Source organism: Pristis pectinata, chromosome 12, assembly GCF_009764475.1.
Source record: "Pristis pectinata isolate sPriPec2 chromosome 12, sPriPec2.1.pri, whole genome shotgun sequence".
Lineage (NCBI taxonomy): Eukaryota > Metazoa > Chordata > Chondrichthyes > Rhinopristiformes > Pristidae > Pristis > Pristis pectinata.
Window position 1 is genome coordinate 57,673,882 of NC_067416.1, and position 16,510 is coordinate 57,690,391.

Here is a 16,510-nt window from a genome sequence, read left to right on the forward strand (position 1 = left end):
CCTATTGACCGGCCGCTCAGCGGTGATTGGTCGGATACCGGCGGGGGGGAGGGGCAGCCGCCGATATTGTGACGTCAGCGGCGCGGCCCCATTGGCCCGCCTGGGCCAGCGGGGCGGGGCGGGACCTGGGTCCGGCGGCTGCGATTGGCGGAGGGCGGCGGCTGGTCACGTGAACGGCGCGGAGGGGCGGGAACTCCTCGTGGGGGTCACGTGACGCCGCCCCGGCCGCGGCGTCGCGGGTCACGTGTGCGGGAGCCGCGGCCAACGTGAAGAGGCCTCGCTCGGCAACCGGGGAGCCTCAGGTCGGTGCTGCCCCGGGATCCCTGCCGCCACCCCCCCCGCGCCCCTCGCAGGCCCTCCGCCGCATCCCGGAGGAGCCCTCCTGGCCGCCCCCCCTCCCTCCCCCGGGTCCCGCTTCCATCCCCGGGGGCGCTGGCGGGCGAGAGCGGGGGGGAGGCCAACGCGCAGGCGCGCCGGCGGCTGATTGACAGCTCCCCGGGAGGGGGCGGGTTTATCAGCGAGCATGCGCAGTGGCAGGCGGCCGGACCTCCGGCTACAGCGGCCCCCGGCGGCCGGAGGTCGCCGCTGCGCCCCCTCCTCAGATAGAGCGGTTTCTGCGGCGCGCTGCACGCTGGTCCGCCAGCCCAGCGTCCACCGCGGCGGGACCTTCCACCGGGACGGCGCGGGGAGCGGCCCTTCGGCCCGCCGGGGCTGTGCTGTCCGTGGCGCCAGTCTAACCGACTCCCAGCTGCCGGGAGGGGGCGGCAGGCGCTGGACCCGTCCGTTTCCCTCCACCGGGGGCTCCCTGCAGCGTCTTGTGTGTTACCCGCCCCCCCCTCCTCCCTGCACGGGGTCGGCCCCCCCCACCTCCTCCCTGCACGGGGTCGGCCCCCCCCCTCCTCCCTGCACAGGGACACAGGGTCCGCCCCCCCTCCCCTCCCTGCACAGGGTCCGCCCCCCACCCCCCCCCTCCCTGCACAGGGTCTGCCCCCCCCCCTCCTCCCTGCACAGGGTCCGTCACCTGCACATCCCTGTGTCTAACAGCCCCTCAAAACCCTCCGTCGTACCTGCCTCCACCCCCACCCCTGGCAGCACATTCCAGGCACCCACCGCTCTCTGCGTAAAAAAACCTGCCCCGCACATCTTCTGTGAACTTTCCCTAAACCCACACCCTCTGGTGTTGGACATTTCCACCCTGGGGGAAAGACCCCGGCTGTCTGCTCTCTCTGTGCCTCTCGTCATCTTATAAACCTCCATCAGGTCTCCCCTCAGCCTCCGCCGCTCCAGAGAGAACAACCCAAGTTTGTCCAACCTCTCCTTACAGCTCCTGCCCTCTAATCTAGGCAGCGTCCTGGTGAACCTCCCCTGCACCCTCTCCAAAGCCCCCGCACCCTCCCTGTAACGGGGCGACCAGAATTTTTCCCTATTTGTTGCTATTAATTCCACGGAAGAAGACTCGCTCTCTTAGGCTTTCTGCACCTCATTCGCAGGGTTCAGCAGCAGGGGCGTTTCCGGGCGGGGAGCCGGACCTTGTTCGCCCGACGGGGGAGGTGCTGACACGGTTCCCCAGGAGCGGAGAGCGCTGGCCATGGACGGGGAGAGCGGGGAGCAGGGCGCGGAGGAAGGCGCAGGGGAGGCCCACATCTGCTCAGTGTGCGGGCTGAGCTTCAGCCAGCTGTCGGAGGTGGAGGGCCACATGCGCAGCCACGCCAAGGAGGTGCGCTACGAGTGCGAGGTGTGTGGTGAGTCCTGGCTCTACCCACGGCTGCTGGAGGCCCACCGGCGCATCCACACGGGTGAGACGCCCTTCACCTGCTCCGAGTGCGGCAAGGGCTTCACCCGCTCGGGCAACCTGCTGGCCCACCAGCGCATCCACACCGGCGAGCGCCCCTTCAAGTGCACCGACTGCGGCAAGGCCTTCAAGACATCGCAGCACCTGAAGGAGCACTGGCGGCTGCACGCCAGGGTGCGGCGCGCCAACCCCACCTGCCCTGGGTGCGGCCGAGATCCCTCGCGGGAGCCCACCGGGCTGGACTGCCCCGACTGCAGAGCCCGGCGGGCCCTGGGGCGTCGGCGGGCAGTGGAGGCCGGGACCGGGCTGGCCGCCGGGGGGGAGCGCCCCCACAGCTGCCCCGAGTGCCGGCGGAACTTCCGGAGCTCGCGGGACCTGGCGGAGCACCGGGGCGTCCACAGCGGCGAGCGGCCTTCGCCTGCCCGTCTGCGGCAAGGGTTTTTGCCCCGGACGTCCGGCCTGAGGAGGCACCAGATCGTCCACACTGGGGAGAAGCCATTCACCTGCTCCATCTGTGGCAAGGGCTACACCCAGTCCTCCAGCCTGGTGGCCCACCGCACCGTGCACACCGGCGAGAGCCCCTACTCCTGCTCTGACTGCGGCAAGGGCTTCACCCGCCTCTCCCACCTCAGCCAGCACCGGCGGGTCCACACCGGGGAGAAGCCCTTCACCTGCTCCCAGTGCGGCAAGGGCTTCACCCACTCCTCCAGCCTGCTGAGGCACCAGCGGGTCCACACCGGCGAGCGCCCCTTCTCCTGCCCCGTGTGCGGCCTGGAGTTCTCCCAGTCCTCCCACCTGCGCAGGCATCTGCCCGCCCACACTGGCCTGAAGCCCTTTGTCTGCGCCGAGTGCGGCAAGGGCTTCACCGAGTCCTCCAACCTGCTGCGGCACCAGCAGATCCACGCCAGGGACTGACGAGCCGTCCCGCCTGGCTGCCCCCCTTCCGCCGGCGCGCCCACCCGCACCCCCAGCCCCACCATTAGAGTCAGAGAGTCACACGGTGCGGAAACAGGCCCTCCGGCCCAACCGACCCGTGCCAGCCCAATCTCCCCCCACCCCCCAGGTCCTACCCCTCACCCACACACTGGGGGTAATTCACACCGACCCCATGAGTCTTCGGGACAGAGTCCCACCGTACGGAAACAGGCCTTTCGGCCCCATCCGTCCGTGCCAGCCCCAATGCCTGCCTGCACTCGCCTCACTGGGACCCTCTAACCCTTCCTGGCCCACATACCTGTCCAGGGTCTGTTCCCTCGTGCCGGCCTCCGGCCTCTGCTCACAGCCCCTGGGTTGTAACTGTACCGACCTCTCCCACCTCCTCGGGCAGCTGGTTCCACACACCCACTGCCCTCTGTGTGGGAAACCTGCTCCTCAGGTCCCCTTTTAATCTGCCCCCTCTCGCCTTAAACCTGTGCCCTCCGGTTTTAGACTCCCCTCCCCCGGGGGAAAAGACTGACCGTCCGCCGTATCTACGCCCCTCATGACGTTATAAACCTCCACAGGGTCCCCCCCCTTGGCCTCCTTTGCTCCAGGGAAAACAGTCCCAGCCTGTCCGGCCTCTCCCTGTAACTCCAGCCCTCCAGTCCTGGTGAATCTTTCCTGCTCCCTCCCCAGCTGAATCCCAGCTCCTTGTGACCGACTGTAATCCTAACCCACACCCTTCCGACCACCCGAAGTAACCTTTAAGCACCCCTCCCAGCTCTCTTCATTAAAAAAAATACCTCATTTTCTTGACCCTTTTGACTTCAGACCCTTTCGTTCCAGTGAGAGAGAGAGAGAGAGAGTCCCTGCTGAGAACCACTCCCTTACACTGATCCCACATCAATCCCCCCAAGTTCTCCCCCCGCCCCCCAACTACAGATTCCACTGCTCACAGTCCTCCCACAGGGGGAACACACCCTCTGCCCCCACCGTGTCCAGACCTCTCCCCTCTCGGTCTCCCGAACTCCAGCGGATACAAGCCCAGACCGCCTCCCCTCTACTCGTGAGGCAGCCCTGCTCTGTTCACCAGTCACGTGAACCTTCCCACTGTTTCCAACGCATTGGCATCCTTCCCATGGGACAGGACGCAATGTTTCGGGGCTGCCTTCCAGCACTGGGTTCGATCCCGACCTCCAGCGCGGTCCGTGTGGTGTCTCTGTGTTCCCCAGCTCCCTGAAAGTGGCCGCACAGGTCGACAGGGCGGTGAGGAAGGCGTACGGCCCGCTGGCCTTTATTAGTCAGGGCACTGAGTTCCAACGTCGGGAAGTCACGTTGCAGCTGTATAAAACTCTGGTCAGGCGGCAGCTGGAGTGTTGCATTCAGTTCTGGTCGCCCTATTACAGGGAGGGTGCGGGGGCTTTGGAGAGGGTGCAGGGGAGGTTCACCGGGACGCTGCCTGGATTAGAGGGCAGGAGCTATAAGGAGAGGTCGGACAGACCTGGGTTGTTCTGTCTGGAGCGGCGGAGGCTGAGGGGAGACCTGATGGAGGTTTATAAGATGACGAGAGGCACAAAGAGAGCAGACAGCCGGGATCTTTCCCCCAGGGTGGAAATGTCCAACACCAGAGGGCGTGGGTTTAAGGTGAGAGGGGGGAAAGTTCACAGGAGATGTGTGGGGCGGGTGTTTCACACAGAGAGCGGTGGGTCCCTGGAATGTGCTGCCAGGGGTGGGGGTGGAGGCAGATACGATGGAGGGTTTTGAGGGGCTGTTAGGCACAGGGATGTGCAGGGAGTCGAGGGAGATGGACACCATGCAGGCAGAAGGGACCAGTTGGGCGTTTCGTGACTAGTTTACTTAGCCCAACATGGGGGGCCGAAGGGCCTGCCCCTGTGCTGTTCTGCCCATGTGGAGTTTGCACGTTCTCCCCAAGACCATGTGAGGTTCAGCCCAACAGTGTGCGGGGTTGGTGTGTTAACGGGCCGCTGTGAATTGCCCCCCTGGGGTGTGGGTGAGAGGGGAGGGTTGATGGGGAGCTTGGGGGGGGGGGGGTGGGGGGGAGGGAAATTGGAATGGGTGGTTGATGGCTGCCACAGAGCGAAGGTCCCTGACACCCTACCTAACCTCCCCGCCCCGTGAACGATTCCCCTGTGCGGCGAGGAACAACGTTCTGCTGAGGCAGGCACTGCGACCACTCCAGCGTTCCGCCTGTGGGGAGAGTTTTAGGAGCTCAGAGACTGCGTGGCTGCCTGCAGAGTGGAGGTCGTTCAGTGGAGGGCCACGCCGAGGCAAACAGAGGACCAGAAACGACAGGAAGAGGCCCTTTGCCTTCCTGCGTCGAGCTGCAGCCGGGTCTGTGCGAGAATGGCATCGCTCCATAGCTGCTGGTTTAAACAGGAAGCCATCCGTTAACAGAGAGAGCGAGAGGCAGGGACAAGGCGAGGCACACACCCCCGTCGTACCCGAGGTGCGTCCAGGGCGAGGGGAATCGGTGCTCGGTCGTCCCAGTACCCTGCGCTGGACGGAGGGGCTAACTCCCGCGGAAGGTCAGCTCCCAACGCCCCTCGGAGGTAAGGGGAACCCGCCGAGACTTCCCTCAGCACCGCCTCTGCTCTCAGTTCCCGCCCGGTCACAGAGTCACGCAGCAGGGAAACAGATCCTTTGGCCCAACCGCTCCCTGCCGACCCAGGTCCCCATCCGAGCCAGTCCCGTCTGGCCCAAATCCCTCCAAACCTTTCCCATCCATTAGCATCAGGTTTATTACCACTGAGGTAGGTGGCGTGGTGTGTGGTTTTGTGGCAGCAGTACACTGTAACGTTACTATAAATTCCAAATTTAAAAAAAAGGTAGTGTTCACGGGTTCCTGGACCGTTCAGGAATCTGACGGTGGAGGGGAAGAAGCTGTTCCTGAATCATTGAGTGTGGGTCTTCAGACTCCTGTACCTCCTCCCCGATGGCAGTAACGAGAAGAGGGCATGTCCCGGGTGGTGAGGGTTCTTAGTGATGGATGCCGCCTTCTTGAGGTGCTGCTTCTTGAAGATGTCCTCGATGGTGGGGAGGGTTGTGCCCGTGATGGAGCTGGCTGAGTCTACAACCCTCTGCAGCCTCCTGGGATCCTGTGCATTGGAGCCTCTGTACCAGGCGGTGATGCAACCAGTCAGGATGCTCCCCGCCGTACATCTGTGGAAATTTGCAGTAGTGTTTGGTGAGGGAACGAATCTCCTCAAACTCCTCAGGGAGGAGAGCTGCTGGTGTGCTTTCCTCCTGATCCATGGACCTGTCCAAGTGGCCTTTAAACATTGTTATTGTAGCTGCCTCACCCACTCCCTCTGGCAGCTCGTTCCACACACGGACCACCCTCTGGGTGAAGGAGCTGCCCCACATCTCCCTTTTTAAATCCCTCCCCCCTCACCCTAAACCTGCTCCCTCTGGCTTTGGACGGTACCCACTGCCCGACAGAGCAGGCCGCACATTCGCTGCGACATTCCACCCCTTTCGTCCGTAACCTCCCCCAGCTCCAGTTAGCCGTCGTCGACTTGAGGCGCTGACTCTGCTCTTCCTTCTCTGCAGATGCTGCCCGACCCGCCGAGCCTCTGTGGACAGTGCCCATGCCTCATAAACATCCCGAGGGTTGGGATTACCCAGGGATGAGTCCAATGTATCTGGAGGGAAGCCCGGCGACGGGGGGAGCCAGATGATGGAGTGAGGGAAGGGCTCTCGAGACTGGATCAGGTTTCTGGGCCAAGAGCAGAGCCGCTGGTGGCTATGCCCGCCATTTGGACTGCCAACGGACAATCGCGATGATGCTTGCTGTCAGCTCACTGACCGGCGCTTGAATTCCCCAGCACCTGACAATCTGGTCGGGACCCGTTAGAAGGAAAGGAATGGTGAGTTGTTTATCCCAGAGCAGGGGGGAAGAGTCTAGAACTGGAGGCCACAGGTTGAAGGTGAGGGGGGGATGATTTGAAGGGGATTGAGTGGTTCCACGGAGAGGGACCAGCTGCCAGAGGAGTTGGAATTGGTTTATTGTTGTCACGTGTACCGAGGTCCAGTGTAAATATTGTCTTGCATACCGTCCACATGATCAATTCATGACACAGTGCTTCGAGGTAGTACAGGGTAAAACAATAACAGAATGCAGAACACAGTGTCCCAGCTACAGAGAATGTCTGCCTGCGCTGCACTATGAGGTGCGAGGGCCAAGTCCATAGGACGCTCAAAGTGGCTGCGCAGGTTGACTCTGTGGTTAAGAAGGCATACGGTGTATTGTCCTTCATCAATCGGGGAATTGAATTTAGGAGCCGAGAGGTATTGTTGCAGCTATATAGGACCCTGGTCAGACCCCACTTGGAGTACTGTGCTCAGTTCTGGTCGCCTCACTACAGGAAGGATGTGGAAGCCATAGAGAGGGTGCAGAGGAGATTTACAAGGATGCTGCCTGGATTGCGGAGCATGCCTTATGAAAGCAGGTTGAGGGAACTCAGCCTTTTCTCCTTGGAGCGACGGAGGATGAGGGGGGACCTGATAGAGGTGTATAAGATGATGAGAGGCATTGATCATGTGGATAGTCAGAGACTTTTCCCCAGAGCTGAAATGGTGGCCACGAGAGGGCACAGGTTTAAGGTGCTGGGGAGCAGGTACAGAGGAGATGTCAGGGGTAAGTTTTTTACTCAGAGAGTGGTGAGTGCAGGGAATGGGCTGCCGGCAACGGTGGTGGAGGCGGATACGATGAGAGACTGTTAGATCAGTACATGGAGCTGAGGAAAATAGAGGGCTGTGGGTAAGCCTAGTAATTTCTAGGGTTAGGGACATGTTCGGCACAGCTCTGTGGGCCGAAGGGCCTGAATTGTGCTGTAGGTTTTCTATGTTTCTAAGGGCCACATCGAGGTAGACTCTGAGGTCAAGAGTGCATCTTATGGCACTGGGGACCGTTCAATGGTCTTCTGACAGCGGGGAGCAGGTGATGGGCGTGTGCAACAAGAGGCTGGGATAAGTAGAGCATTTACAAGGGCGTTGGACAGAACAGTGCAGAGGGATGTGGGCCGAACATGGACAAATGGGATGAGCATGGATGGGCATCATGGTCGGCACGGACCACTTGGGCCGAAGGGCCTGTTTCTGCGCTGTACAGGGGCTTCACGGGGAAGATGTGGGGTGGGTGTTGAACCTGGAGTTTACCCTGAGGGTCAAGTTCAATGGCCACCAAACATTCCAGCGATTGGGGTCCGATCAACAGAAGGGGGTCCAGACGGTCAGGGCCGGGACGGTCGATGAACTGAGTTCAAGAGTCGGGAAGTTACGTTGCAGCTTTATAAAACCCTGATCAGGCGGCAGCTGGAGTGTTGCATTCAGTTCTGGTCGCCCCCGTTACAGGAGGGGTGCGGGGACTTTGGAACGGGCGCAGGAGAGGTTCACCAGGATGCTGCCTGGATCAGAGGGCAGGAGCTGTAAGGAGAGGTTGGACAGACTTGGATTGTTCTCTCTGGAGTGGCGGAGGCTGAGGGGAGAGGTTTATAAGATGACGAGAGGCACAGAGAGAGTAGACGGTCAGTATCTGTTCCCCAGAGTGGAAATGTCCAACACCAGAGGGCGTGGGTTTAAGGTGAGGTGGGGGAGGTTCACAGGAGATGTGTGGGGCGGGTGTTTTACACAGGGAGCGGTGGGTGCCTGGAATGTGCTGCAGGGGTGGGGGTGGAGGCAGGTAGACGGAGGGGTTTCAGAGGCTGTTAGACACCGGGGTGTTCAGGGAATGGAGGGAGACGGCCATTGTGTAGGCAGAAGGGATTAGTTTAATCAGGTGTCATTAGCTGAATTAGTTGGGCACGAGATGGTGGGCGGAAGGACCTGTTCCCGCCCTGTACTGTTCTGTGTCCCCTACCACCCAGCCGTGGTCAGTTTGTTCATCAGTGGCTTCCATCCAGCAGCAGGTGGAGGCCGCTGTCTGCGGTGGTGGAGGAGGCTGAGGGGGGTGCGGCACCCGATGCAGGTGTACAGGATGTTTCGGGGCATGGACAGGGTAGATCGGGGAACCCTTTCCCTGCGGCAGAGCTCAAAGTTTATTGTCATCTGCACAAGTCCACGTGTGCACAGGTGCAGTGAAAAGCTTACAGAGCAGTGTCACAGGCACAGAGCGTCAGATAAGCAGCACTCACAAGAAAAACATCAACTAAACATCAATTATACACAATTTTTACAACAGAACACAATTAGAACAAAAACCAAGTCCACTGCAGTGCCGTGTGGTCAAGGTATTGCTGCACTGAGGCAGTGATCAGGGGTGTGCCGGTCGGGTCAAGAACCGAATGGTTGAAGGGAAGTCGCTGTTCCTGAACCTGGGGGTGTGGGGACTTCAGGCTTCTGTACCTCCTGCCCGACGGGAGCTGCGAGGAGACGGCACGGCCCGGATGGTGGAGGGTTTAGGGTTAAGACTTGGGGTCTAGGACATTTAGAGAGGGTCTTTCTCCCCCCAGAGGTGGGGTGGGAACCAGGAGCACACTGCCTGAGGGGGGGAGGTGTTGGTTATTATTGTCACTTGTACCGAGGGTCCAGTGAAAAACTTGTCTTGCACACCGATCGTACAGGTCAATTCATTACACAGTACAGTTACATTGAGTCAGTACAGAGTGCATTGATGTAGTGCAGGTAAAAACAATAACAGTACAGAGTAAAGTGTCACAGCTACAGAGAAAGTGCAGTGTAATAAGGTGCAAGGTCACAACAAGGTAGATCGTTGAGGTCAGAGTCATCTCATTGTATAAAGGAACTGTTCAATAGTCTTATCACAGTGGGGTAGAAGCTGTCCTTAAGTTGGTGGGACATGCCCTCAGGCTCCTGTATCTTCTACCCGATGGGAGAGGGGAGAAGAGAGAATGTCCCAGGTGGGTGGGTGTTGATTATGTCGACTGCTACACCAAGGCAGCGAGAGGTAAAGACAGAGTCCAAGGAGGGAGGCTTGGTGTCCATGATGCGCTGGGCTGTGTCCACAACTCTCTGCAGCATCTTGCGATCCCGGGCAGAGCAGTTGCCGTCCTAAGCCGTGATACATCCAGATAGGATGCTTTTCTGTGGGGCATCGATAGAAGTCGGTGAAGGCCAGAGACTCTCGCAGGGTTTACGAAGTGATCAACACGAGGGTTTGACGGACCAGATCTGCTCACCTGCCCCGGAAGGTGACCCGGAAGGACCTGGGAAGTGCGCTCCTCAAGTACCGCTGAGGCTCCGGTCCAGCACTGGGACGGGACCCTGCATGAATACCTCCGTCGGGAGACATTTGGGACACCCAGACATTGCCGGTAATGAACTCGTTATAACCACGCAGCAGCTGGGACAGGATGGTTGACTTGGGTAACTCTTGTCCAGGACGCCACCGTTCGCTCTGGAGGTTGACTCCCGGAACTTTTCTGTTGGCCTGAAAATCAAACAAAGCACCCTGCAGATGCTGGCAATCTTAAATAAAAAACAGAAACTGCTGGAAAATCTCTGTCTGGATTAGCTGGATTCGAGTCATGCAGCAATACAGCACGGATACAGGCTCTTTGGCCCAACGAGCCCATGCCACCACGGTGCCCACCCAATCTCCTGCGCTCGGCCCACATCCCTCCAATCCCCGCCCCTCCATGTACCTATCCAAGTGCTTTTTAAATGATCCTGTTGTACCTGCCTCACCCACTTCCTCGGGCAGCTCGTTCCACACACTCACCACCCTCTGCGTGAAAAAGTTGCCCCTCAGTTCCCTTTTAAGTCTTTCCCCTCTCACCGTAAACCTGTGCCCCTAGTTTTGGACTCCACATCTTGTTACAGTCCACCTTATCCATGCCCGATGACTCAGGCCCTCTGTCCTGGCAACGTCCTCGTAAACCTCTGCACTCTTTCCAGTTTAATCACATCTTTCCTATAACAGGGCGACCAGAACTGAACACAGTTCTCCAAGTGCGGCCTCACCGACGTCCTGTACAACTGCAACATCACCTCCCGACTCCTGTCCTCAGTGCCCTGACCGGCAGAGTGCCTTTTCACCACCCGGTCTACCTGTGACGCCGCTTTCAATGAACTCTGTGCTTGTACTCCGAGGTCCCTCTGTTCCATTACACCCCCAGTGCCCTACCATTCATAGTTCAAGTCCTACGCTGGATTGACTTCCTGGAGTATACGCGGCCAATGCAAGCAAATGGGATTGGCGTAGAATGAGCAGCCCGGGCAGTGTGGACCAGGTGGGCTGGTCTGTATCCGAGCTGTATGGTCCTATGATTTGTTGATGTTTTAGTCTAGACGGCTGCAATGTGCCTGGATGGAGGATGAAGTGGTGTTCGTCAGGCTTGTGTTGGGTCTGATAGCAGCAGGAGGGAGAGGCAATGGCGTTTCCACTTCCTTGTCCACACAAGCTCCTGCCCTGGTCTCCGATCTTTATTCTTGACGGCACTGGGAAAGGATTAGCTGTAACTGCTTCTGGTGAGGGCGTAACCGAACCATCTCGCAGTCGGCCACACTCTTCCCCTGCTAGACCCACCGCTAACCGGTTTGACCACAAGCCACGGCAGTGGGGAGTGGGTGAGCTCATCTTCCTGGGGCCAGAGGGGAATTTGGATCAGGCAGGAACAGATACAGCTCTTGGCTGTCCTTTGCAAATGTCCAGTTCCCAGCCTCTGGACGTTTTGCAACCAAGTCTCTTACGGCAGGTTAACAACCGCCTTCCTTCCAGCTCCAGAGACCTGGGTTCGATCCCAGTCTCCGGCGCTGTCTGTGTGGAGTTTGCATGTTTTCCCTGGGACCGCTGCCTTGGTTTCCCCTGTGTCCCACAGACGTAAATCGCGTCCCCCCCCCCCCAGTGTGTGGGTGTGCGGTAGATCGGGGGGGGGGGGGTGGGGAGACGCGGAGGGGTGAGAGTTGGTGGGGATGTGGGAGAATAGAACACTACAGCACAGAAAACAGGCCTTTTGGCCCTTCTAGTCTGTGCCGAAACGTTATTCCGCTGGTCCCATTTACCTGCACCCAGTCCATAACCCTCGATACCTCTCCCGTCCATGTATCTATCCAATTTATTCTTAAAACTCAAGAGTGAGCCCGCATTCTCTACATCAGATGGCAGCCCGTTCCACACTCCGAGTGAAGTTGTTCCCCCTAAACCTTTCCCCTTTCACCCTACAGCCATGTCTTCTTGTACTTATCTCTCCTAATCGAGGTGGAAAGAGCCGACTCGCATTAACTCCGTCTATACCCCTCATCATTTTGTAAACCTCTATCAAATGTCCCCTCATTCTTCCACGATCCAAGGAATAAAGTCCTAACCTGTTCAATCTTTCCCTGTAACTCAACTCCTGAAGACCCGGCAACATTCTAGTAAATCTCCTCTGCACTCTTTCAATCTTACTGATATCCTTCCTATAGTTAGGTGACCAGAACTGCACACAAGACTCCAAATTTGGCCTCACCAATGACTTATACAACCTCACCATAACATCCCAACTCCTGTACTCAATACTTTGGTTTATGAATGCCAGGATGCCGAATCCCGGTCTACCTGCGCCACCACTTTCAGGATATTATGTATCTGAGCTCCCAGATCCTCTGAGTGCAATGGGAGCAGCGTCAGTGGGTGGTTGATGATCAGACGGACGATGTGCCAAAGATCCTCTGATTGCTTGGCTGCTGGGGCGCTCGTCACCTCGCCGCCCATCCCAGGACCAGACCCCGCCACCCAGGATCAGACCCCGCCACCCAGGTCCCATCCCAGGATCAGACCCCGCCACCCAGGTCCCATCCCAGGATCAGACCCCGCCACCCAGGTCCCATCCCAGGACCAGACCCTGCCACCCAGGACCAGACCCCGCCACCCAGGTCCCATCCCAGGACCAGACCCCGCCACCCAGGTCCCATCCCAGGACCAGACCCCGCCACCCAGGACCCATCCCAGGACCAGACCCCGCCACCCAGGTCCCATCCCAGGACCAGACCCCACCACCCAGGACCCATCCCAGGACCAGACCCCGCCACCCAGGGCCAGACCCTACCACCCAGGTCCCATCCCAGGACCAGACCCCGCCACCCAGGTCCCATCCCAGGACCAGACCCCGCCACCCAGGTCCCATCCCAGGACCAGACCCCGCCACCCAGGTCCCATCCCAGGATCAGACCCCGCCACCCAGGACCAGACCCCGCCACCCAGGTCCCATCCCAGGACCAGACCCCGCCACCCAGGACCCATCCCAGGACCAGACCCCGCCACCCAGGACCAGACCCCGCCACCCAGGTCCCATCCCAGGATCAGACCCCGCCACCCAGGACCAGACCCCGCCACCCTCCCATCCCAGGACCAGACCCCACCACCCAGGACCCATCCCAGGACCAGACCCCCACCCAGGACCCATCCCAGGACCAGACCCCGCCACCCAGGACCAGACCCCGCCACCCAGGTCCCATCCCAGGACCAGACCCCGCCACCCAGGTCCCATCCCAGGACCGGACCCCGCCACCCAGGTCCCATCCCAGGACCGGACCCCGCCACCCAGGTCCCATCCCAGGACCGGACCCCGCCACCCAGGTCCCATCCCAGGACCGGACCCCGCCACCCAGGTCCCATCCCAGGACCGGACCCCGCCACCCAGGTCCCATCCCAGGACCGGACCCCGCCACCCAGGTCCCATCCCAGGACCGGACCCATCCCAGGATCAGACCCCGTCACCCAGGACCCATCAGAACAGAACTGGGGGGGAGGGGAAGAAACACCATCCACCAATCAGAATATCCCGCACACAGACTGGCGTCCGCGTCCGCCAATCAGAAGACGCGCCCTCTCAGCGGGAGTCCGCCTCCTCCAATCAGAATGGCCGGAGCTCTGGTCGGGATCTGCTTCCTCCAATCAGGATATCCAGTGCGCAAGACGGGGTCGGCATCCTCCAATCACCGCACAGAATTTGGGTCCTTTTCCGCCAATCAGGATGCCCAGCGCGCAGAATGGGGGCGCCGCCTCCTCCAATCAACAGCGGCCGGTGGTGCGGACGCCGCAGCATCCGTGCGGTCGGATTGGTCGGCGGAGAGCGCTGCGCGGTGACGTCGCCGGGGCGGCTGGTTGGCGACGCCGCGCCCACCGGTTCTCCGGTAAGTCTCGCCCTGCCGACCCGGTTCTCTCCCGGGCCACGGGCTCCGGCCGCCGCCGCCCCGGGAGCCCGGCGCCTTGGCGGGCCGGCGCTGGCCTTGTGGGCATGCGCAGAGGGGAGATCGCCGGCACCCTACCCTTGGGCATGCGTAGAAGGGAGATCGCCGGCCCCCTACCCCTGGGCATGCGCAGAGAGATCGCCGGCACCCTATCTCTGGGCATGCGTAGAGAAGGACATCGCCGGCACCCTACCTTTGGGCATGCGCGGAGCAGGACATCAGCGGGGGGGCGGCGGCGCTCTAGCTTGTGAGCATGCGCGTAGGAGGACATGAGGTGGTCCACAGGACAGCACAGGAAACAGGCCATTCGGCCCTTCTAGTCTGTGCCCATATTCCCAACACCCAGTCCATAACCCCCCCAGACCACTCCCGTCCATGATAGAACCAGCCTTTCCCCTGGGGTAGGGGAGTCTAAAACCAGAGGGCACGGGTTTAAGGTGAGGTTGGGGGGAGGTTTAACGGGGACCCAGAGGGTGGTCCGTGTGTGGAACGAGCTGCCAGAGGGAGTGGGTGAGGCAGGAACATCAACAACGTTTAACAGACACTCGGACAGGTCCGTGGACGGGGAAGGTTCAGGGGGATACGGGCCAAACGCGGGCAGGTGGGACCGGCTGGGACGGGGATCTGGGTCGGCACGGACCGGTTGGGCCGAAGGGCCTGTTACTGTGCTCTGTGACTCTAAATCAGTCCATTCCAGTGCTTCCAAACCTTCTTCCCGCCCTCTCTGTACTCCTCCCACAGGAGAGTGGACTCAGAGAACCCCCGCCTGACGGGGTAACTCCTGTCTGTCAGACACTGGACACCCTGCGCCCGACTTCAAGGCTCATGGAGGGCCACGCCAAGGAGAAGCGTTACAAGTGCGACGTGTGCGGCAAGGCCTGGCTCTACCCGTGCCTGCTGGAGGCCCACCGGCGGGTCCACACCGGGGAGAAGCCCTTCACCTGCCCCGTCTGCGGGAAGGGCTTCACCCAGTCCTCCAATCTGCTGCAGCACCAGATCGTCCACACCGGCGAGCGCCCCTTCGCCTGCCCCGTGTGCGGGGAGCAGTTCGCCCACTCCTCCAGCCTGCTGGAGCACAGGCGGGTCCACACCGACGAGCGGCCCTTCGAGTGCTCCGACTGCGCCAAGAGCTTCAAGAGCTTCCGGGTTCTGAGGGAGCACTGGCGGGTCCACACCGGCGAGCGCCCCTTCACCTGCCCCGTGTGCGGCAAGGGCTTCACCCAGTCCTCCCACCTCCTGCAGCACCAGCGCGTCCACACCGGCGAGAAGCCCTTTGTCTGCCCCGTCTGTGGCAAGGGCTTCACCCAGTCCTCCCACCTGCTGGACCACCGTCGGGCCCACACCGGGGAGAAGCCCTTCACCTGCCCCGTGTGCGGCAAGGGCTTCACCCGCTCCTCCAGCCTGGTGGCCCACCAGACTGTCCACACCGGCGAGCGCCCCTTCACCTGCCCCGAGTGCGGCAAGGGATACACCGAGTCCTCCAACCTCCTCAAGCACCGGCGGGTGCACCGCGGCGAGCGCCCCTTCACCTGCTCCCAGTGCGGCAAGGGCTTCACTGAGTCCTCCAACCTCCTCAAGCACCAGACCGTCCACACCGGCGAGCGGCCCTTCAACTGCTCCCAGTGCGGCAAGGGCTTCACCCACTCCTCCAGCCTGCTGAAGCACCGGCGGGTCCACACGGGGGAGAAGCCCTTCGTCTGCCCTGTCTGCGAGCGGGCTTTCAGCCAGCACTTCACCCTGCTGGAGCACCAGCGGAACCACACAGGCGAGCGGCCCTTCACCTGCCCCCAGTGCGGCAAGGGTTACACCCGCTCCTCCAGCCTTCTCCGGCACCAGCGGGTCCATGCCGGCGACTAGCCAGCGTCCTCTCCACCCCCGGCCTCTTCCTCTGCTCCTCCGCGGGGCCGAATCCAGCGGTGTCCCGCTGAGGAGCTGCTGTTGAGTGGGAGACCAGGTTCGGGGGGGAGGGCATGTGGACGGTTCCTCTTGAGACTTTCCAGTAAGAGGCAGCCTGGCTCAGAGTTAGTGCTGCTGTTGACACAACAAATCAGTCGCCTCCGGTAATATCCTTCCGGCCACAAGGAGATCTGCCGCTGAAACAGGCCCTTCCGCCCATCGATTTGGTGCTGACCGTCAACGCAAGGCAGTAGGAGCAGGAGTGGGCTGTCACTGCCCAGCCAATGGTCCTCCTGATCGACGCTGGCCGCAGGTCCTCTCCTGTACCAGTTCGCCATCAAGTCTCCGATCTTTCAAATTCTCTGTAACTGTGACACTTTATTCTGCACTCTGTTATTGTTTTACCCTGTACTACCTCAATGCGCTGTGTAATGAAGTGATCTGTGTGAACGGGATGCAAGACAAGTTTCTCACTGGACCTCGGTACACGTGACAATAATAAACCAATTTCCCAATTCATCCACCTCTGATGATCCGGCCTCTACCAGCCTGGGGGGGGGGGGGGGCAGAGAATCCACCTCCCTCTGAGAGAGAGAGGGCATTTCTACCCACCTCACTTTTAATGACCAGCCCCTTATCCTCGAACCTTCTTCCCCTAGTCTGTGCCTCTCTCTCTGGTGGAAACATCCCAACATCTCCCATGTCAAGCCCCCTTTGGATATGGGGAGCATGCCTTATGAGAACAGCTTAAGG

The 16,510-nt window shown here is 60.6% G+C and overlaps 1 protein-coding gene across 1 annotated transcript; it reads left to right on the forward strand.

The window, feature by feature from the left end:
* The first annotated feature begins 229 nt into the window (after positions 1 to 229).
* On the forward strand, positions 230 to 15,722 carry LOC127576498 (RE1-silencing transcription factor-like). The gene is made up of 5 exons (XM_052026978.1): positions 230 to 302; positions 1,498 to 2,695; positions 4,893 to 5,280; positions 12,336 to 13,804; positions 14,603 to 15,722. Exons 2-5 carry the CDS (start codon positions 1,589 to 1,591, stop codon positions 15,716 to 15,718), a joined length of 4,080 nt encoding a protein of 1,359 aa, XP_051882938.1. The 5' UTR covers positions 230 to 302; positions 1,498 to 1,588; the 3' UTR covers positions 15,719 to 15,722.
* The last annotated feature ends 788 nt before the right edge of the window (positions 15,723 to 16,510 follow it).

Bases quoted from the DNA above. Each gene is read 5' to 3' on its own strand.
- LOC127576498 (XM_052026978.1), top strand. From the start codon at position 1,589: ATGGACGGGGAGAGCGGGGAGCAGGGCGCGGAGGAAGGCGCAGGGGAG. The intron at 2,696-4,892 runs GCCAGGGACTGA...CTGCTGAGGCAG, and splicing joins TGCGGCACCAGCAGATCCAC to GCACTGCGACCACTCCAGCG. The intron at 5,281-12,335 runs GTAAGGGGAACC...GATGTGCCAAAG, and splicing joins GCTCCCAACGCCCCTCGGAG to ATCCTCTGATTGCTTGGCTG.